The sequence below is a fragment of the Anoplophora glabripennis genome, unplaced genomic scaffold (assembly GCF_000390285.2).
Source record: "Anoplophora glabripennis isolate ALB-LARVAE unplaced genomic scaffold, Agla_2.0 scaffold14, whole genome shotgun sequence".
Classification (NCBI taxonomy): Eukaryota; Metazoa; Arthropoda; class Insecta; order Coleoptera; family Cerambycidae; genus Anoplophora; species Anoplophora glabripennis.
This window is the reverse complement of record NW_019416352.1, coordinates 1,686,453-1,710,218: the sequence shown is the minus strand read 5'-3', so window position 1 is coordinate 1,710,218 and position 23,766 is coordinate 1,686,453. Positions and strand designations below refer to the sequence as shown.

General features: G+C 32.5%; 2 protein-coding genes across 3 annotated transcripts in view; one reads left to right on the top strand and one right to left on the bottom strand.

Annotated features, from left to right (window-relative positions):
• Nucleotides 1–23,766, top strand: part of LOC108904050 (activating signal cointegrator 1 complex subunit 3) — a 100,575-nt gene that overhangs the window by 57,505 nt on the left and 19,304 nt on the right. The gene's annotated exons all lie outside the window — the stretch shown is intronic.
• On the bottom strand, nt 5,463–23,221 carry LOC108904052 (RNA-binding protein cabeza). Of its 2 annotated transcripts, none has more exons than XM_018706434.1 (9): nt 23,105–23,221; nt 22,701–22,895; nt 22,318–22,443; nt 19,273–19,330; nt 12,844–12,875; nt 10,202–10,314; nt 7,190–7,493; nt 6,796–7,129; nt 5,463–5,647 (listed from the first exon to the last, which is right to left on the bottom strand). In XM_018706434.1, the coding sequence occupies exons 1-9, from the start codon at nt 23,112–23,114 to the stop codon at nt 5,587–5,589; spliced, it is 1,233 nt and encodes a 410-aa protein (XP_018561950.1). In that variant the 5' UTR covers nt 23,115–23,221; the 3' UTR covers nt 5,463–5,586. The 2 variants fall into 2 exon arrangements, with proteins under 2 accessions (XP_018561950.1, XP_018561951.1); XM_018706435.1 differs by having other exon boundaries at nt 22,701–22,883.

Genomic DNA, 23,766 nt, shown 5'->3' with positions numbered 1-23,766 from the left:
CGCGCTAGCCTAAGGGCCACCTTAGCAAAGCGCATCCCAGGCTGCATAGCCGCACTACCCTACCCAACCATACCACACATAAACATGACACTACCCCCGGGGTTTACACAGACGAGCCGGCGAAGCAAGAAGAGCGCCAGAAGAAAGGGCCCTAGCCGGCGGGGCCCAGCCAGGACAAAAGGAGGTCCCACAAAGCGCCTACACCGGCCGCATTTGCGGTCGGGGTAGACGACGGATGGGGCCCACCTACGAAGGCTGTCCAGGCCTACACGAGATGAGGCAGGATAAAGAGGGATAATCCCCCTCGATCCCAAATCATTGAGGCCAATTTCTAGCCATAGAATAATGGCGCACCACGCTTTATATACAGTGTGTATCGGCCAATTGGAATAAATTCATGCAATAATAAATGCATGGGGGCGTGTTCGAAAAAGCGCTCGGACACGTCGATTGGTATTTTTAGATGCGCATTTTTTTCAACAAAAACTTTTTATACAGGGTGTGTGTCATGTACCAATCAACGTGCCCGAGTGTTTTTTCGAACACGCCCCATTTATTTATTGAATTTATTCCATTTGGCTGATACACACTGTACCTACTATATGTACCTCCCTAAAGTTTGAAACATAGGTAATTAATTACTCATCGTGTATTATAATATTCAAATTTCTTCAAGACAATATTTAAGAAGATATCTAAAAAATTTATTACATGAAATTAACTGATTATTGTTACACCACAATAATTCAAAGGTCGAAGTAATAATTATATTACGTATCAAGGTTAAAATTGGTTTTAAAGTAGGTACCTACTTATTTTTATTGTATTCGTCATAGCTACGTTAGATTGCCTTTTTAGTTTTATTGGTTAGGTACATCATTATTTTATTTTGAATTTTGTCGTTATAAATCACTATAATTTATAATTAATATTTTTTATATACTCAATCAAGAAAATTTGCCCCTCATAGCAACTACATAACCTCTCAATGGCGGGGGCCCATACCCACTTAATCGTCCAAATAATATCACGCTATTGATAATACCTGCAAAGTAATTAATTAATATAATACGCCGAGAAAAGTTAATTACACATTTTTATATACGCTTATCTAGGTCTTTTTATAACTTGTAACAACAGAACTTGCATTATAATTGAACCTTATCATTTTAAATAGGTACCCACTTCTACATACATATACAGAGTGCTACGTAATGATTAGGCCATAGAGTAACTATAGATTCTAGGCATGAAAATAATGAGATTTATAGCCAAATACGCATTAATAAAATATTGCTCGTTTAAGAGATACAAGATTGATTTTAGATTTATTTATTATAAATTTTATTTTATTGTTGTAAATTTGTTGTTGTTTGGATAAAATAAATGTTTGTTGGATAATAATCGGCAGAGCCCACTTTAGTGTGTTAGTTAAAGGAATCATGTCGTCAGCAGTGGTCAGAGAGTTCGCTTATATTAAAAATGGTTCGAGTACGAATATTATGAAGCTGGGGAGATTTAACGATATCAAACAAGTACCTAGGTATACATTTTTCCTTTAATTAATCAGATTTTATATTCAAAATTGCGATAGACGGTTGCATAAAAAAATACTATAGTAGGTATTTTTTATATAAAAAAATATATTTATAAAAACTGGTTATTTTCTCTAAAACTAAAATTTATGAAATAAATAATTACATCTAAATTCAATTTATCAATGTATCTATTAAACAGGCAATATTTTGTTAAGCCATATTTAGTTAAATCTCATTATTTTCATGCCTAGAATCTATAGTTACTCATCTATATACTCTATAGCCTAATCGTTACGGACCACCCTGTATGTATTGGCTAGTGTAAAAATTTTTAAAAATTTCCTTTAATTGCGCACATATTTCGATACACACGCAAGGGCATAATGTACTGATAATTAACTTTGTATTGTTATTACGTAAAATTAAATGTACATATTTATTTTTAGTGTCAATATTAGCCTACGGACTTATATTTGAGTTATAAGAAAGCCACATCATACATTTTCAATAATACACGTCACCGTTTACGCCAAGGTTAAACTAAAGGGAGGTATACTGTATAGTACCAGAGATTATTCACTTGAATTGGCCGTTAGGCAGGGTAAGGGAATAATCACAGACTTCTCTAAGTCTACGTATATTATTAGAATTAGATAAGTCTGTGGAAGTAATACATTTTTAATTTTTTATTGCCTTAAAACATGCTATATTTTGTCGAGTCTAGTTAGGAAATAAATCAATTATAGGGTATATCACTAAATATTCGGGGTTGTATTGTAATACAGGGTGTAACAAAATCGACAATTTGAGGATGCCTATATATACATGCGAGTACCTATTTATTTACTCATATATTATGCCTATACCTATAGAAAAATAATAGGAGCCACACGACGATTATTTTTTTTCTAAAGTTCTTTAATAAAGGCGGCGAGTTTACTACAGATATATGTGTGGTTCGACAAGGTAATAAACAATAATACATAAACAGAACAAATATATTTATTATTATAAACTAAGTAAATGTCAATAGCAAATGCTGGATAAACTAGCTGTAGTCCCTCATCTCATAAACTCAAAAATGTACTTAACACATCACTACAAACCGCAATGATGGCTGATGATGTTCCGTTGGTTTCCCAGTTCAGCACTGTCAAGTAGTAAAATAAAATGGCCCCTCCACCCCCAATTCTGGAAACCACTCAATTAACTGCAGGGACCTCATAACTCTTGATTACGGACTGAAAAATCTTCAGTCAACCCACTCAAATAACTGCAGGAATGCAATGAAAATCTCTCGTCATGTTTAAAACAAAACATTGAAAGCTTCCTTTTTTTCAACGCCTTCTATTTTAACCAACTACCCGCACTGTACATACCCTCAACTACTTTACATAGTCTGTCCAACACTATATTTATGTATACCTAATACATATTCAGGGGTGGCGCAGTACAAAATGTTGTTTACAAAAAGGGCAAGACAATTTGCTTTAACTGTTGCTGCATTTTCTAAAAAGGGGTCGAATTTGAAATATCTATAGTTCTATCTTAGAATTTAATTAGACTATACAAGTAACATAGAGTGATACGAGGCACAAGATACGAAAAGCAAATGTGTAAGCGACAAGTGCACGCATCTACACTACAATAAGTACAAGTACAGGCAGTCCTCGAGTTACATCGAACATTTTAACACGTCCTCAATCTGTCAATGGTTGCGAGATATGTCATGGGCTACTTCACACTATTTTTAAGGAACATGATCCAAATTTTGAAAGTTCTATTACTTCCTGTCAGTGTTATCGCAAAATGTATGAAAACAATAAAAATGAAGCGAAACAAACTTGAGTTGATAACGTTTTTTTTAAACCAATAGTTTAGTTTTTAATATAGTTCTATTCTTTCAATTGTGCAATAAGTATGTACCAAATACAGGGTTTGCTTTATAAAGTATGGTTATTTAATATTAATTTGTAGTTTTTTACATGTTCTGATAGATTTAACGTCGTTTCGACTTGTCTTATATTTTGAGAACTGAACATGCTGTAAGTACAAGGACTGCCTGTACATTTAAATTCTATTCACAAATTGTATTTATTTTGTGTTAGGAAGTTAACATCGATTGTCGAATAAAATGTAAGAGTTCTCTTGGACTGCTGGTAGATAACAAAGACCAATTTACCATAATAGAGATAAAGTATATTCACGAAATATTTCAATTTTCTTTTTAATTTCTCTCTATAATCTGTGTTATACACTTAGATTAATGATACCTACCTTTGTAAACCTGAAGATCTTCACAAAAGGTAGAAACACCATGCCGATACAACCTCATAATTTAGACACAAATACAAATGATCATCTATCCCAGCACGATAAACGAAAGAAGTACCTTGCTTTATACTTACTCGTCTCTTTCGATATTTACCCAACAAAATAATGTCACTTTTTCTTATTCCCAATGTATTATTGCAGTTGTTTTAATATGAAGTGGATACAAGACCTTTTTTTATTAAATACTGCTTATTAAAATATCACACTATATAGGGTGTTTTTTTCGATGTTTAGTGTAATGATCTGGGAAAGTAGCAAACATCATGGCCGACTAGATATTTGGAAATATACAAATTTAGGCAATTCCTTCAGATGCGTGTAGCTCCGTTGCTATTTATTTTACAAAAATATTTTAATTTACTTCATTCTCAAGTTATATCAAATTTCAAGTTTTTTAAATATAAACCATAGCACATATTACTAAACCATAGTTAGCTATGAACTAGAAAAAATTGTCTTTTTTTATGCTTTCCAATGATATAATATTCAGTATTTTGAAAAATGGGGAAATTGCAGACTGCAGCCATTTTTAACATTTCAAATGCTAGTTGATGTAGATGGCTGTGAAAACAATCGAAATATTTACTGACGCTTTTAGTTACTGTAGCTTTATTTGAGTTACTTTATTTTCTTGAAAGTCGTTTCTATTTCCAGACAATGAATTTTTCAAACAAAGAAAAGCGTGTTATTTAGCGTTACATTCGTTCAGGGAGCTTTTGACAATATCGATACGCGTTCTGTGAAAAAAGCCTCAAATTCCGTTTCAAAAAGATGTATTTTATGCATTATTAATAACAACGCTGGGGTTTTGAACAATTTCAGTCTTAAAGCAAATAATGGTTTGTTCATAAAATTCTTATTTTTTGCGTCTTAAGTACTTCATTTATACTTACCACAAATGATTTCCATCATTATAATTTAAATTCCGATGCTCTCACAGATAAAGAAATGGGCATGCAATTGATCCGATTTGATCCATTGGATTGCGGATAATTTTCAGCCATCTTTGTCAACAAACAATTGAAAAGTTAAAAACAGCTATGATTCTTCCATTTTTCAAAATAATAGCAAATATCGTTAGAAAGCATAAAAAATAAATTTTTTTCTAGCTCATAGCTATGATTACTCTTAAAAAACTTGAAGTTTATAACTTGAAAACGAAAGTGTACACGAACAATTTTATCACACCGTCTTATTAACACTGCCAAAAAATAGCAAAGGAGCTATACGCACTTGAAAGAATTGAAGTTTTTTCAAAAAAAAATAAAAGTAACATTTAATAAGGATCATAAAACCGCACATTTTTCATCATTTAAGCATTTCTGAATCTGCTACTTTCCTAGATCCCTACACTAAACATCGAAAAAATCCTACCCTGTATAAGGGTTTTTGTTTTTGGCATTTTTCTTAAATTATACTTACATCCCTAATCCACGAGGTTTTCCATGTTCGCCTCATTCTACCGATTGGTAGTTAGCACTAACCGTGTTGTTCCTGGGTGCACCTGCGATCTACTGAATATGCCGCCTCCTTTCTCACATACATCCTATACATTTTTCATATTTCCGAAAACAAATAGTTAGAAAAAAAGAAAATTAAAACTTTTATTACCGTTGAACAAAAATCAACTTAATTACAAAAATCTAACTACATACAAAAAATACAGTCATATTCGTTAATTATAATTAAAACATTTAAAATGCACTATTTAACTTCAATACGGTCTGGGCCTTCCACCATCTCTGCCGCCGCCGTCACGACCACCGCCGCCTCCTCTGAAAAATACAAAAACAAATATTTCCGATTCAAGCTTGAACAGGGACAGGAAAGTTTTTAGATAGTGACATATTTGACGTGTTTCTCCAGACAGGATACTCTTAAAACCACTGTGGTCGGTTATAGAGAGTTTTAATAGAGGATTTGATATGTCCCCAACATAAAATCAAAAGAAACTACAAAGAAGCTTCTCCGAGAGCGGTTGGGGACAAAATATAACAATAATTATATATCGCCGATTTATTCAAAGAACACATTTTTTTATTGCACATCTAATTTTGATAAATTATTCATTTTTGAAATTAATATTTGTTAAAACGTATATTTTGTCAACACCTATGAATCGAACTTGGCATTAAGAAATCACATGTTCCTTTCACACATTTTTTTTTTCAATTTAATTTTAATTTTTTAGTAAAAAATATTATTTTACCGAAATTGGTAAGCAATAATCAAGTTTTCAGTACACAGAACCGGGAGCGCTCGTCTAATTTTCCCTAAGCAGTGAGCATGGCAAAAAATATTACGAGTGTTTTTAAAAAATTAATATTTTTTGCAGGATTTATTAAATATTATCTGATATTACTATGTGCACAGGCTTAGAAGTAAAACTATTTGAGGAAATATAATTATTTTTGTTTTTACAAAAAGTACATAAAAAATAAAAATTTTAATCCAGACATACTTGAAATAATTTTTTTAAAGCACTGTGTTTAGTTTGTGAATCACAGTTTCAATGACCAGTAACGATAAACTTGTTTAAGTGAACTACAAAATATCAATCCACCTGATCAGATACAACAGGGCATTAGGAAACGAAAATGGTAAAATCATCGGCACTTTATTTTATTTATTTTAGCTTTTAGTTTATCAATTTACGAGGTTTTTGTAATGTGGTAGATAATTTCGCGATTTTCTGCGTGAAGTATTAGATTTTAGTAGAGTTAAAATAGAATATGTATAATGATGTTTTATCAAGTTATAATTAATTTCAATGTTTGGTGACAGTCTGATGTGTTTGTATGCATTAATTGTTAAAGAAATGATGTTTTCACAATTAAATTAGAGAAAACAAAATTATATATTTCCAAACACCAAAGACAGCCTCCATTCAAAGTTACACCTTGTAAATGGCCAGAAATCTTACCTTCCGCCTCCACGGCCGCCACCAAATCCTCTGCCGCCGCCGCGACCGCCGAAACCGCCACCACGGCCTCCTCTGTCGCCGCCCCTGAAACCGCCGCCGCCGCCGCGTCTATCTCTGCCTCCGTCGCGGTCGCCGCCTCGACCACCACCACCTCGCCTGTCATCGTCGCTACTGCCGCCGCCGCCACCTTCCGGTTTGTTTTCACTGCACCTATTACACTGGTTTCTCCAGGCGAAGTTCGTGTTGCCACAATCGGGATTCGGACACTTCCAGTCTCCTTCGCGGGACTCACGGTCGCGACCACCGCCGCCGCCGCCACCGCCACCACCGTGGCCTACAATGTGGACAGAATTATTCATTTGTCTACTTTTGCAAGTGTCAAAGAATTACTCACCACCGTCCCGTCCTCGGGGTCCACCAAATCCGCCGCCTCCACCTCTGGGTCCGCCGCCGCCGCCGCCCCCACCACCACCACCACCTCTGGGTCCACCACGTCCACCGCCCTGGCTCCAATTGTCTTTCTTTGTAGCGAGTTGGACTTTGATGACTGATCCACGGAAATCTTTACCGTCGAACCAAGAAATGGCAGATTGAGCAGCGTTAGCATCGTCGTAGGTCACCGTGGCCTCCCCTTTGGATTGCCCGGTGGTTTTGTCTTTGTACAGCCAGATTTTGCGCTTCTGTGTCCTCTTGTCCATCTTAAGAAAAAAATAAAAGGGTGATTTCCCCCAGAAAAAAAAATTAATGCAAAACTACTGGTGCTACTGTTTTCACACAAACATTTGCTTGTTGTTCTCCGACGTTCTAAGTAAATATGATTAAATTTTTTGGATTATTACTAGTTACATTTACTAAAAGAAATAGTAAAAGTTAAAGATGAAATATTTATATTACTTACAGTCGCAGTATCATGTTACAGAACTGTACAATAAATGGCATAGAATTTTTTTATTTTCTAAGGGAATATGTACTGCCTAAAAAAAATATATTAAAATTTCTACATCAATGATTTTTTAAACAGACAAATTAAGTTGTATCTAAAATTGTATTTCTAATAAAAAATTCTTATAAACTATTTATGTGAAATGAAGTTTTGCTTTGTTTTCGATTTACTTAAGTACAGTTTAATATAATAAAAAAATAAGGAAATGTAAGACTTCTTTCCTTTTTACATTGACAATATATTCATCAATAAATTGACGAAGTTCTTCATCAATTAATTGACGAATTTATTGATAAACAGTGTGGTTTTACACTGCCACGGACTTTGTCAAGTTTTTGATGTATGAATCAGTTCTATCAATGAATCAAAGCAAATAAATTTCAAAAATGTCACCTTTCCACTCATAATTGTAGTGATAAAACAGCGGTACCGTTCTGACACATATTGGGTTGGTGCTTCCGAAGTTCACGAAGAAATTGACGAAAATTAGAACATGCTCTAATTCCTCAAGAACTTGATGAATAAATTGATGAAGTTATTTGACAGCTGATTTGGTGCATTACACTTGTCCAATTTCTTGATGAAGCGACTTCATCAATTAATTGATCAATAAATTGTCAATGTAAAACAGCTATTAGAAATTCGATTGGTAATAAAAAGCACTAATCGAATTTGCAAAGTTCTCACTGGCGTCAAAATTCTCCCTCATATCTCTGCCACTGGTTAACATATTTTTATGTTTTTACTTCTACTTAGATAAATCAGTGACCCAAATTTCATTAATTCCTAGATATTTAAGAAAATGTGATTTTTTTTTTAAATTTCAACAAGCTGTATCTCAAAATCGAAACGAGCTCTTAGGCCAACCAATACAGTGAAAAAAGAGGCTGTTTTTACACTTAAATATTACAGTATTTCCTTTTGAAAAATACTTAGTAAATGAAAACCCCAGCAAAGTCGCGATCAATTTTTTTTAAACAATTAAAACTACAAATGACACTTTTTTGTTTCTTTATAATATGTATCTCGCAAAATAATGATGGAATCGTCTTACTCTCAATAGGACTTTTGTAGAGAATGAAAAAACCTTTAAAATGGTTTTTTTTGTACGATCCGATCAGTTCATTTTTCACAGAGATAATCCGGAGAAACCTCTAAAATAGACCTTTTTTAAAAAATTCATAACTAAGTCAAATTTGAAGCTGAAAAAATACTATTTCGAAAGATGACAGATAATAATGTAATATTGTGTGCAAGATGGTTTCTGTCCTATGCATAGTTTTTGCACAATTGCATTAAAAACAAATTAGGGTCTCTTTTTTTGCACAGCGTGGCGATTTATCAAAAATTGTCCAATTTAAATTCTGAAAATGGCATCTGCAACTAGACGACAAAATCTCCAATTTCTATATCTCAGATTTTCGCCTGGGTGATGGGAAATATGCTAAAAATACCCTTAAAAGTCACCCGAAGGTATGTTCGAGCCAGAGTCTTCCGCTCGCTTCTCCCACTACCGCTACTCGACTCTGGCTCGAGCGTACTTTCAACTGTTTCAGGCAACATTCAAAGACATTTTTAGTCCCATCCCATCACCCAGGAGAAAATCCGAAATATACAAATTATAGATTTTGTCATCTGCTTTCAGATGCCATTTTCAGAATTTAAATCGAACCATTTTTGACAAATCCGATTCTGATTATTTCTGTAAAAAATGAACCGATCGGGTTGCACAAAAAAACCATTTTATAGGTTCTTTATTCTCTATAAAAGTCCTACTGAGAGTAAAACGATTCCATCATTATTTTTCGAGATATCATAAAAAAAACCAAAAAAATTTAATTTTTTGCAGTTTTCATTGATTAAAAAAAATGTTCATAACTGCTGGGGAAATCACTTGGGTTTTCATTTACTAAAGTATTTTTCAAAAGGAAATATATGAAATTTGCTGTAATGTTTAAGTGTGCCCAAAAACTCCCTATTGGTTGGCATATATGACCCACATCCGTACAAAACTTTTTGCATAAAATTATAATCATTCGTTAAAAGGGATGCCATTATTTATTTAACACCCTGTATTGACAAAATAATGGATGTGTAAATAAAAGATTTGCAATTTACAATACCGACTGAATTTTAACGACTAATAATTTTAGTACCCTATTAAAAATTAACTGCACAAATCATTATGACTATAAAATTAACACGATTAATCGTTATTCATAATTAGGCATAATCGCCTGTTTGGATTCAATAAATAAGTAAAAAATCGACATGTCCACCAGGACTTTCGAGCATTGCTATCACTGTTACAGAATGGAAACTCATTTGACAATAAATGGTCAAACGAGGAATAGTATCTGTGTTTATATAGCGGAACTTCAAAATTGGTCTTGAACGTTTATAAATTCAAGCACAGAGTGCAGTCCGCAATTTTTTTTTTTTACCTAAATAAAACCAACTTACCTTGATGATTCCAATAGAACCAAAATGGTTAGCAATGTCATCTTCGTTCAAATCGGGATTCATTCCAGACACAAATATCGTATCTACTTGGATTACTAGGTTACCACCATCTCCTGTAAATCAATCGTTATGTTAAAGCAAAAACAATAAAGGTTTTTCTCAAGATGCTACCGACTAATTCAAAGAAGTGTCTATTACAATCTGTTTTATTTTTTACATAATCTGTTCTTTTTTCTTATAAGCGCAACTTATAAACCTTTTGTATTTTTGACAAAAAAATATTACTTTATACAATCGTAATATCCAATATAAACTTCGTCCAATCATATCATCAATTGATAATTCACTATTAACACCTTTTTACTACAACACTATTTTTTTTTATGTAAGTTTATTACATTTATTATTATTATATTCTTTAAAAGCTGCAGCATAAATAAATTGCAGATATTTTATGCACTACCACATTATTCTCAGTTATTATTTTTAATATGAATTCCAGGACATACAAATTAGTAGGCAATATCTTACTACATTTTGAGTAATACCAGTTTACTTGAAATTTTTATTAAATTATTTTTTGAGCACCATTTTTATAAACCCTTTTTAGATTTATGACATCAAAACAGATCGAATGTCATTTAAAATAGGTGTACCACATAACTTTTTAATTTTCATATGAATAATATATAACTCAAAGTCCTGACAACACCTAGCAGTGCTCATATCGATTAGTAAATATTTAATAAATATTTACTAAGGGGGGTAGATGAAAGTTGGGAAATTTATAAAATAGTAGGTAGTTCTTATACTACTAGTTACACAATATTACTAAAATAAAAACTGAATCCCTGGAATATTACCTATTTTTTTTATATATATAAATCTACACGTTTTTGGGAGGCAAGATAAGACCCACTTATAATACCGTTAATCCTTTCGTTTTGCATTTACTTATATACAGGGTGTCCCACAATAACGTGTACAACGGAAGACCACAGATTCGTGAACTCAAAATAGGCAGATTTTGATTTATTCACTTATATCGAAAATCACTTTGTTTGGCCGCTAAATGGCCTTAAAGTTCCTGAAAATTTTTTGAATTTTGTAAATAATTCGAATACATATCATTCAATTTTGATTATTTTTGGAGTGTGGACTTTTGCTTTCAATCTGCACATTTTGGTATTCTAGCGTTTTTTAAAACACACTACTCCTACAAAATTGATGTGTGGTGATATTATCCGTTCATAGCTTTTTCCTCTTCCGGGCAATAATGGTGACTATTTTTTATTTGAAAGTTTTTGGGTCTCATAGAATTTTGATTAAATGAGCGGTTTGGATACAAAAAATATTTTTTAAATGTCTACATTATCTCGACACCCATATTACCACAAAGAAAGCGATTTCGGATATAGGTGAATTAGCCTGAATCTGCCTGTTTTGAGTCAACGAATCTGTGGTCTTCCGTTGTACACGTTATTCTGGGACACCCTGTATAAATATAATTAATAGGATCTAAATGTAATATTTGTACACCCAATGTATGAAGTTTCAGCAAAAAAATAAGTGTCGAAAAATGTTACTTTCAATTTCGTGAATTTACTACATGAGTTTCTGAAATAACAGTTGGGTTTGTTGAAAATATACAACAATTATATATTTATTATTTAAATACTTATCAAATAAAAAAAGTTGCTTGAAGAAATAAAAACACACCAGTAACATATTCAATAATAAAGTAGTTAGTTTTACCTCGAAGAACAGCAAACCATGGTTCAATTAATATATTTCGGCGAAAACTTGTCCCATGAACAAGATTTTACCTTGAAATGTATTGTTTCTTACAAATGAGTTTTTTTAGACTGTACCGAGATTTCAAAAAAATGTATGTGCTGCATAGCAAATCTCTTACATTAACTGTTAGTAATGTCCAATAATTCAAGGCCGACATTATTTACATAATAAATGCCACCAATCCTCAGCAAATTAGTTTATTTGTGACAAGATTGGTGTGTGAATCAAATGTTATTTATTTAAAAATATTTTTTTTTTGCATATTTTGTCAAAACAAATAAATTTTTATGGGAAATGTTCTACAACCTATTTTTGCATTTTTCAGATCTAAAACATATTTTTCCCACCTTCGATAAATCCATAATGTATATTTTCAACAACACTAAATTGTACTTAAGTCACATAACCTATCATCGAGAACAGTGTAAGAAAGAGCTGCGATGACCCGACCTAATACTTCATTTTGATTATTTGGGTCAAACTTCTAACGCGGAACTAAATTAAACTATAAAGAATACATATTAACAAAAAGCCTCACCCAAATTATCAAAATCATTTCTTTTCAATTGCACCAGTTCGTACCAGTTGATATCACAAAAAATTAAGTAAATAATAAAGTAGTATCCAACAAATATTTATGAAAATATTTATATAGCTCCAAAACGATATTAAAAAAAAAAAAAAAATGATGAGATCAAAGACTGATACAAAATATAAACGTCTTCGGAATTGAGTCAATTAATAATACTGTGGACAAAAGCCAGCTCTTTCAAACAAAAACAAATACCATTAATAATAAGAGTGTACAAAAATGCACCAAGATCGATCAGACTTGGTGCTTTTACCTTTATTATAACCACCACCCCTGTTGCCGCCTCTAAAACAGAAGTAAATTCTCATCAGTAGCTGTTCAGTTTGGGGGGTGCGAAACCAAAGACTTTGGTAGTATCGAAACACTTTGTCTAAACATGTCTTCTCCTGGGATATTCATTCACCTGTTGGTCAGTCTAGCGTCTCGTCACGTGGAATAGTCGGTCAGTAGTCGATAACCTTTTATGTGGGATTTTCGAATTGTACCAATGTTAAAGACGTAGGACCCCATTACCAACATCAATTACAAATTTTAATAATACCTTTATTATTTAAACCCAGTACTAAAGTAAACCTCGAAGTTCACAGACGTTTCATTGGTACATTAAACAGTTCGTTTACTGTTCTACCTCTAGTTTGATACCAACGTAATAATATTTGTCAAAATTATAGCATAAATAGCTACCTGGTAAGGAGTTTACCTGAAAATTATACTGCAAGGGTTCTCAGCAATTAGCAATTATTATAGGATAGTAAATTTCAATCCCTTATTGCAAAAATTTTTAAGTTTCAAGAAATGTTTATTTTATGTACATGAATCAATGCTTAATACGCGCACTGCCAAAATTTCCAAGCATCCAGAACATTTTTCAAGGCCCATTCTTCGAGGAATTACTCAATGAAGACTTGTTTTCTTAGATGTAATTCCACACAAAATATTGTATAAATATGTCAATATGGTATAATCACTTTTTTTATCATATTTTGTTAGATTTCCTCAAAGTAATTACTGTATTGAGAAGTAAAATTAGGAATTTTTATTAAGCAAATAATTATGTAGCATCTTATTCTGTGGTTTACAAGACAGTGCCAACAATGGCTAATAGTTGTGGCTAGTCATTTAATTGCACATCTTCAATGAATGCAATTCTAAGAAAATGAAAAAGCAAATATTCCACTGTGACAAATCGTAAGCCGGAACTGTTATATGTATTGATTACGTATTTGTCTTTATAGTTAAGCTATTGCAGAAACATTGATCTAATGCGTAAACTACAATAATACACAGCCCCACAAAAAAAGGATCAGATCTGGTATTCAAACCCATATATTTCCATGTATTTTTTCCCGCTGAATCCGAATCTGCCTTCAGATTTGGCCCAACGGGTCCGAGTATTCAGGAAAATTAAAAAAAAATCATGCAAAATTCACAAAAAACGTCATTTACAATTGATGAAAGTTATAAAAAATCAAATAATTCTACCAGCTCACTAAAAGTATGATTTTTCACTCGTTTAATTCCAATTTATCATAGTCAGACAAGCTGGTCCAATTTAATTCCAAAAAAAATAGATCAAAATGCTTAAAAAGCCATTTTCATGACATAATTCGTGTTGCAGAGTTCTGGATCCATCTTTTTATCCACCCACCCAATTATGAATTCATAAATCTTTCTATCCAGTCGTTCATGCATGAATACGCATATTTATTCATCCACCTGTACCACCTATAAAACCCGCCCATCCACCCATCTATCCATCTACTTTTTGTACTGAGATGAGATAACAGCCTAGAAGAATGAGAATGCAATAAAACTTGTAGGTGCCCTGGTTACAGACACACGTTTCAAAAGTAAGAATAAATGTATACTATTACATTTGTAGTAAATATGAAGTTGGTACTTTGCGCAACAAATGGACATTGAAAACATAACTCTTAAAGATTGTTATGGTTGTGAATTTGTACATTAAGAGACGAAGTTGGTTCCATATACCTTCTGCCAACAATCTGATTTTGTATGGTGGAAAAAGTAAAAAGGATTAGAATATCATAAATTTGCTGTATCGACCATATACAGCGTGGTAAAAAAGTTCTGCATAAAATTCATATTTTCGTTAAACAATTTTTTTTTCGAAAAACGGTGAGACCCGTCGATTTTTATTTGATCCAGGGCACCTTGTTATGTGGAAAAATTTTTTTTTCGATAATCCACTTACGGCAGCGATGACATAATTTTTTTTTAAATGACAACGCATATTTTTTTCGTTCGAAATTGATGACAGTGATAATTATCTAAACAACGGTGTGAAAATTTCGATGTCTTACATAACAATTTTTTTTAGAAAAATGCACCTTAAGTTCTTATAAGTGATAATTGTCTACTTACACTATTAATGGCTCCGAAAAGGACAAAGTTGACAAAATTACATTTCAAACGAGTAAAATTACACTAATGTTTGTGTAAGTCTAGCGAAATTGTTCGAATTGCCCACCCTGTACCATTTGGCATTGTCCTAAGCGTGTGTAAACGCCGTCTACACTTCGTTCAAGCATTCCCGGGTCGATTTGATTTATTTCAAAACGAATACGGTTTTTAAGTTCTTCCAAATCACCTGGTCTGTTTGTGTACACACGCGATTTCAAATAGCCCCACAAAAAAAAGTCTAGAGGTGTTAAATCAGGCGAACGCGGAGGCCACTCGATTGTTCCGCGTCGCCCGATCCACCGGCCAGTAAACGTGTTATTCAAGTACTCCCGTACTCGCACTCCATAATGGGGCGGTGCACCATCCTGCTGAAACCAAATTCTTTCCTCAGGAATATCAGGATCCTTAAGGTGCATTTTTCTAAAAAAAATTGTTATGTAAGACATCGAAATTTTCACACCGTTGTTTAGATAATTATCACTGTCTCGCTGCCGTAAGTGGATTATAAAAAAAAAAAAATTTCCACATAACAAGGTGCCCTGGATCAAATAAAAATCGACGGGTCTCACCGTTTTTCGAAAAAAAATTATTTAATGAAAATATGAATTTTATGCAGAACTTTTTTACCACACTGTATATAGAAAAACCATATTATTTTAGAGTCTGTTACTTTTGAATAAATATAAGTTATAGCAACGCAAAATATATTATGTATAAAATACTTTATACATAAATAAATGAAGAGTGATAACATCCAGAATATCTATAAGCGTGATATTGAGCAGATGGACACTATTGAAGGACAATGAAATAGATATGGAAATATATGCGATCGATGAAGGTCGAGGTACGACTCTATGATGATAAAATGGAATTAAACGAGTGAAAAATCATACGTCTAGTGAGCTGGTAGAATAATTTGATTTTTTATAACTTTTTTCGATCGTAAATGACGTTCTTTGTGAATTTTGACCTGTTTTTTGAATTTTCCCGAAAACTCAGACCTGTTGGGCCAAACCTGAAGGCGGATTCAGCAGAAAAAAATACATGGGTCTGAATACCAGATCCGATCCTTTTTTTTTGTGGGTCTGTGTAATCTTTGTTACAATACAATTTGTATCTTTTCTTGCATAAAATGATTGAAAATAATAAAAAGAAAATTTGAATTACAGATTTCAAACAAATCTGTTCAAAAAAGTACATCAGTTTGTAGATATACCTGTAAGTTTCACAGGTGACTGCTTTTAATTTTATAATTTTACACATTACACACAGAGGCGTGTGTATACAACAAGGGGGCTAGCCTACCTCCCTTATTATTTCTGTTGTCTTCCCTAAAGCCATCAGAAAATGCATGACTGTTGAATGATCTTTGATTGTAATTGATTAATTCTCAGGCATTTCATATATAAAACATGAAAATGATAAACAAAATACTTCTTAAATGGGAAATTTTTTAGAATTTTTAATTTTTCTGAAATTTAATGTACCGATATTACAGGGTTCATAGTTCAAAAGTAATAAAAGAATCCCCCGACTTTTCCAGGTTTTCCCTGGCTTATAAAGAAAAATCTAGGTCACTTGTAGTTCATTTTTACATACTAATTGGTGTTTATGCATTAAATTTTTTTTTGAACTGGACTCCATCTCTCCATCTTTTTTATACTCTAACAACCTCTTATAAAGGTTTCAAAACCACAAATAGTTTTCTCTTTCAAGAACCCAGGGCCGGCTTGCACAAAATTTCCAGTTGCAAACATCAAATTCCCCGACTTTCATGAATATTTTTAAAATTCCCCGACTATTCCTCGTTTTTTTTATGAAGAATAACAAATTCCCCGACTTTTCCTGGTATTCCCGGCCACTACGAACCCTGTATTAACCTAACTAAAACTTGAATCTGCCGCCACTTATATTAATTTTTTTTTTTTTACACAAATTTACAACCTTGGTGTCAAGATGTTCACGATGATTCATAGTTGGTATAATTGACGTGGAGATCTTATTCCATCAGCATATCAGCCTCTGAGAGCAAATCCCATTCTCAGTGTAAGCAGAATATTTTAAAAGCGTGCCCCCAAAACCCCTCTCATAATGCTTTAAAATTTAACCAGTCCAATATTTTTCTTATTTCATTTTTGACGATAAAAGCAAACCAATATATACTTATTTTTATTTGTCTCTTCATTACTACAAAGACAATTTAATAATCATAATCTCATGTTGGCACCATATCCCTTCATCCGTTAACTTTGTTTTACGAAACTTACTTCGTGTGACTTGCTTTACCTTTAAATATTTCATTTTCTTCAAGAAAATGTCGATTAACCGTTTTTTTCCCATTTAACGGTTTGTGGTTCATCCCATAATACAAATAACTCCCATACCAAAACAAAAAATCAGGATATTTGTGTCGAGTGTTCCTTAATGTGAAACCGATCCCGCACAACAAAACTTGTAGCCTCGCACAGGACTGCTGAGAACCCTATTTTAGCATTTTGAAAGGAAGTGTCCACCTTCATTCAAAATATATGCATTTTTTTAAATAATTCGTCTCAATACCACATAACCTTTTCTATTAACCCTTTTAATACCAATTTGTACCTCTGCTATTTTAGTTTACAAATAATTTAACCTTCGCATATTATTCTTTCGTAATTTTTACCAATAGATACCGAACAAAATTATTTACCACGGTTTTGAATAAATACCTTGTAAACCTCCACCTTTTTAATAAACCCATTAAAACGTATAGTCATGTCAAAAAAGGAAATAATTAAGACAAGTTCATCTCTGGAAAATTTAACCATTGATTAGAATGTGCTGTATAACAACCAAAAACACTTTAAATAACAAGAGAGAAAGAAGGCACACTTCATGATCATACCTGATAAAAAAACGTTTGAAGGAATCGTTAACACCATTCACTCAAATACTGTACTACCTTGTAGGCAATTTTTTTTAAAACCAACCTCGCGTTATTGATACTTTCATACCACAGGGCAGACCCTACACATTAAGTGGTGATCAATGACATGGAAATACAAAAATAAAGGCGATATTAGTAATACAGGGCATTTCGAAAATAAGTGTAAAAAAAATTTAGGCAGTTCTACTCATTAAAATACGGAGCCTTCATAAATGATTACAAGCCACGTAACCAGTAATTTTATTTCCTTCATATTGGCAATTAAATTTCAGTAAAATTAAAAATTATTATAACATTAAGATCAAGATAACATTAAAACACAACATTCTGTTTCAGTGACTGTGATTGGTGTCATTTTTCATGAGATTCTATTCAACCAATGAGCAATCGGATTTAGGGATTTTTCGTTACCAGTACCAGTGGTGCAATGTTAGGTTGCCTAACCTCGGCTTGCAAACATTTATGAAGGCTCTGTTGCAATACAACTTTCCATGACAATTTTTGAAAATCTCAATATTAGCAGTTGCAAAACCTCAAAGTTGCACTTCAATTTGTGTAAAGCATTGTTTCTTTTTATCCCCAATGTAACTTTTTAAAATATTCTTATTTTTTTTTTTTGTTGTTCCCTATTCACTACAAATTTGATAGTTTTTTGATATTTAAAAAAAAAATAAAAAAATTTACCACAAAGGTCATTACAAAAATCTTATAAAAAGGTTCTCTTGATAATTGCTTTTCGAAGAAAAAAAAAACAAAAATATTTCGGGAAATTTTGCAAAGTTTGCCTTGCTTCTGCAAGTTATTAAATTTCACAACTTTTCCAAATTAATCATTACAAATTGAAGATGACTTGGCAGATTTCAATACTATCAACTGCGTAAAAACATGAATTTTTTTATTAATATAGATCAAGGACCAATGTACCATTTTTATAGGATTTTTATATTTGTTTTTGTAGGAAAAGCTTGTTACCAATAACAAGTTACTAAATTTGAAATTTATCGCTTATCTGAAAAGTTATAACAAAATACGGATTAATTTTTTTTTATGTAACTCGTTAATTGCACTAATATCGAATTTTTTAGTCTTAAATAATTGTACCATTATTTTGGTAAATAGAAACACTTCCAAAATTTTTTGCACTCATTTCCAGAACATCCTGTATATCAATACATATATAAAAAATTACAAGTATCAATGTTATACAAGTGACCATTTAAAATTTGAACTGATTATTTTCAGTATATTGAAAAATCACCATTTTAATATAAGGATACTACGTAAACGCATTATTCTTTTTTTTTTCTAATAACAATACTTGAAACTTACCCAAAACTATCTCTGCGTTCTAAATCCCGGCCTCCACCAGATCCACGGTCTCGGCCACCTAATCAATAACAAGACAAATAGATCTTAAATCTAATAACATAAGTAAAAAATTATATAATTTAAAAAATTATTTACTAGAGCATAAACCCCTCAAAAAATGCACAAATTTTATCTACTTTGTCAATTATTATAATAATCATGTCTCTGATGGAACCAGCATTTTGGTTGAATGGTTACTCTCCTAAATTATAAAAGATCGCATATTTTAAAATACTTAAAATGTTAGCAAAGATTAATACAATTCAAAAGTAAAAAGTTTCACTTATATGCATTTACTGGATATTTTAAAAGTGATAAAAACAAGGAAAATCAGATAAAATCATTCGATTTAGCAAAAACAAAAAATATGAACATTAGGGTGCCCCAAAAAAAGATGATTATTTTTTTCCATGTCTCTTGTGAAAATATGTTAAATCAGCTCAAAAAAAATATTTTTAGAGGTAACTCAAGATTTTTAAAAATTTCCAAAATCGTCAAAAATTGATTTTTTTTCTCGTTATTTTATCATTTTCTAGGTTGAAAAAAATCTCGATTCTGAAAATTTCAAATCGATATTTTAATTTCTAAAGGTCACTCATAATTATTTTAACTTTAAAAGTAGTGTACCTTAAATGTTTTCGAGCGACCTCTAAAAATAAATATCAACAAACTAATAATTTTTTTTTATTGAATTTGATGAACAAAAGAATAGAAATAAATCACACTTAAAAAATTTTTCGAGGCAAGATTTACTATCTCACTGTGAGTATCAAATATTTATAATTTTTTTAAATTTAAGTGTCTCGTGATTAGTTCGTTAATATTTATTTTTAGAAAACTCTCGAAAACATTTTAGGTACAGTACTTTGAAAATTAAAATAATTATGAGTGACATTTAGAAATTAAAATATCGATTTGAAGTTTTGAGAATCAAGATTTTTTTCAACCTAGAAATTGATAAAATAACGAGAAAAAATTTTTTTTAAATCAATTTTTGACGATTTCGGAAATGTTTAAAAATCTTGTGATCACTAAAAAAATTTGTTTGAGCTATTTTTTTGACGGGGCTCTTAAAATATGACAAACTAACATATTTTCACAAGACAAAAAAAATAATCGTTTTTTTTTTGGGCCACCCTAATGAACATGTCATTAATCTGATAATTAAAAATGAATTTCAATAAAACCTAATAGAATATCATTTGTCTATTCCATTGTTTAAATAATTACACCGGCCAAAAAAAAAAAGTTATGTGAACTTTACATGTGGCATATGATTTCTTTCCTGTGTATTTTTGTCTCCTGAGCACGAATCCATAGTCTGTTTTGCTCCATCACTTTTCAGTTTTCCGTAAGTCGCTGAATACCTTCAGAAAATCGCCAAAAATCTTCAGTAAAATGGAGAAATTTAGGAAGTAACGAGATCTTAACAGGTGACACATGTTTTTCGACGTAATTTTAACTTCTGGATCCATGGTTTTTGATGACCATGAGTTACATATGAAGATTTTGTTACTTTTACATATTTGCCATTTTTTAGATCGATTTTTTGAAGACTAGAAGGTGATGGAGCAAAACTGACATTGAATTCGGATTCAGAAGGTACAATACGTCCAAAAACCATATGCCGCATATCAAGATCTCGTCATTTCTCAAATTTCGCTCTTTTTTGAAGATCTTCAACGATTTTTTGAAGACTAGAGCGTTATGAGGTAATTCTAACAAAGATTCAGATCCAGGAGGTAAAATTACGTCGAAAAACATATGTCACATGTTAAGATCTCGTCACTCTCCATTCTACTGAAAATTTTTAGCGATTTTCTGAAGGTTTGCAATTTTTTCATAAAAATTGCAAAGCTCATTTGCCATTCGTAAACCTTCAGTCAGGTTTTTTAAGTTTAATGTTACATTTATCCAAGGCCATAGTGGCACGTGTAAGCGAGTGGTGTAAATGGCGACTTTTGTCAAAGGACTTTCGGCTTCACGATACTAAGATTTGTTTGTTTATAAATATTTTGATACCTACTTGTTTATTTTGACAAACATACATTATTCTAAAAATATAATATGTATCGTTAGTTTTTTTTAGGTCCGCGAATACGGGAACCGCGAATAAGGAGTTTTGACTGTATTTGCCAAGATAAAATACCAAGAAACGAATAAGCCCATAAAGTTCTGTTATCAGAACTACTGTAACAATTCACCGTGAAGGGATGTGCTTTGAAATTTTCATGTGGGAAAATTATCTTAAAATAATTATTCACATTAAACACGATACAATTCGACTGGGAATTAAATTCCTTTTGTTTATTTTTCATCATTGATTTATTATAAGAAATTACACTGAAAATGAGGACGACACGCTTACAAAGAAACATGCACAGTATGCACTGTAAGTTTCTATGGTGAACGTCACACCGCCGTATTTCTACTTTTGATCTCGAATACAGTTAATTCCAAGTGACGGGTATCTTCTTGGAATTCTATCTCGACAAATATTATACGGACTGTACTATCAATAAAAACCATCGCAGTTGATTTGATCCATAGCAAAACAGAAACTTTAAAATTACTGTGCACGGTACCCTACTGAAAATCAGACACATAACAAAATGCCGCCTACTCTTAATAAATGGGTCCAAAATACATAAAAATGAGACATGTAGTTTATATTTGCTTTACCATTCCAGGTCAATTACATTTAAACTTTTTTTAAATTCCATATCACGCAACTTACATAAACGGGTAAGCAAAGTAAATTTGCAGTACTTAATAACCTTATGGCAGTTTAAATACGAAATTATCATTTTCCGAAAAAAAATAATATAAAAATTAAATGTTTCCTAGGTTAGAATTTACAATTTTTTTTTCTCAAAAACACCGAATTTAACTGAACGAAAATAACTTCAGAATCATGTTCAACATCCTTGAAAATTTAGTGCAGATAAAATTTTGTGATCAGAAAATTTTACAATACAGTAAACAATTATGTACAAAGACGCTTACCTCCGTAACCACCACCTCCAGACCCATAACCGCCACCGCCGCCGTAACCGCCTCCGCCGCTACTGCCGTAGCCTCCACCACCGCCAGATCCATAACCACCGCCTCCTTGGTAATTACCGCCTCCACCTGAAATTAAATCGAAAAATTAAAAATCACGTTTTAGAGGAGTCACGTAACATTTATTCTACAACATTTGTCCTCGAGAAGTTCTACCCCTTCATTTATGAGATAAACGAAGGGACTATCAATTCTTAGGTTTTATATACGACATAGTAGGAGGCATACAAACAACGGAAGTATTTATATCCATGCCTATGTCGCCACGCCATACCGCCATTTTTTTTTCGAATATGAATACACCATTTTATGCGAATAAAACCTACCTTGTCCGCCTCCATAGCCGCCGGGGCCAGATTGGCTTCTATTTTGGTTCCACGACCCGCCACCTCCAGTTCCACCGGACTGGTAGCCGCCGCCGCCGCCACCCCCAGAGCCTTGGCTGCCGTACGTGTTGGGATACGCTGTACTTGGAGGAGGCTGTGAATAATCTCCGTATCCACCCGCTCCTAAACCATAACCTTTTTAAAAACATTCTCGATAAATACAAACGGGAACATTAAAATACAATTTCATAACGACGCCCTGCACCAGTTTGAAAAATCGTTAAGTTACGTGGCAATTGAAAAAATATCTAATAACATTTACAACTGAAAAGTAAATAAGTACTTCTACGTATGTAGAAAAAGCTGATGAACTATTTCTTTAAAAATAAAATAAGAAAACTCACTGTCGCCCATTTTCTTCTGCTACCAAATATATGTAAAATCAAAATTTCACTATAACGACACTTAACAAACAGGAGACGAACGCCTTACAACAAGAACAGACGCCGCGCTAATGTCGTAGCCTGTAGTCTGGGCGTAGAAAATCAATACATTTTCGTAGATACCGGCTACGAATTGTACTAAAGTGCCCTCTATAACGGAAACCGCAAAGTAAAAAGTTGCGGTCAAATTAAAAATTTAAATTATTAGGTTTAGTAAAAAGGAAGACTTTCGGCATTTTCAACTTATTTGTACCTTTGCAATCAGTACGAGTTGAAAATATTTTCATCTTTTATCATTTGAATTGATAGTACAGTGCGCACTGAGTGCAAAATTAAAAACGCTGTTTAAAAAAAAAGCAGATAAGTAAAATATTGTTTTATTAAAAACTCCAAATGTTTCACAAAATTCTAAAATAGTGCTTTATTTATTTAAGAATTAGGTAAGTAAAAATTGACGATTTTATAACTACCATACACTACTCACGAACATGTTGCTAGAATAAACGAATTCTTTCTTCCATGAAGTTCCAGCTGATTGGCTTAATTTAAAAAGTTATGGCGGGTCTCTATCGCACAGGCAGTCATTGGCTAACGCGACTCCTTTATCAACGATTAGAGAGAGA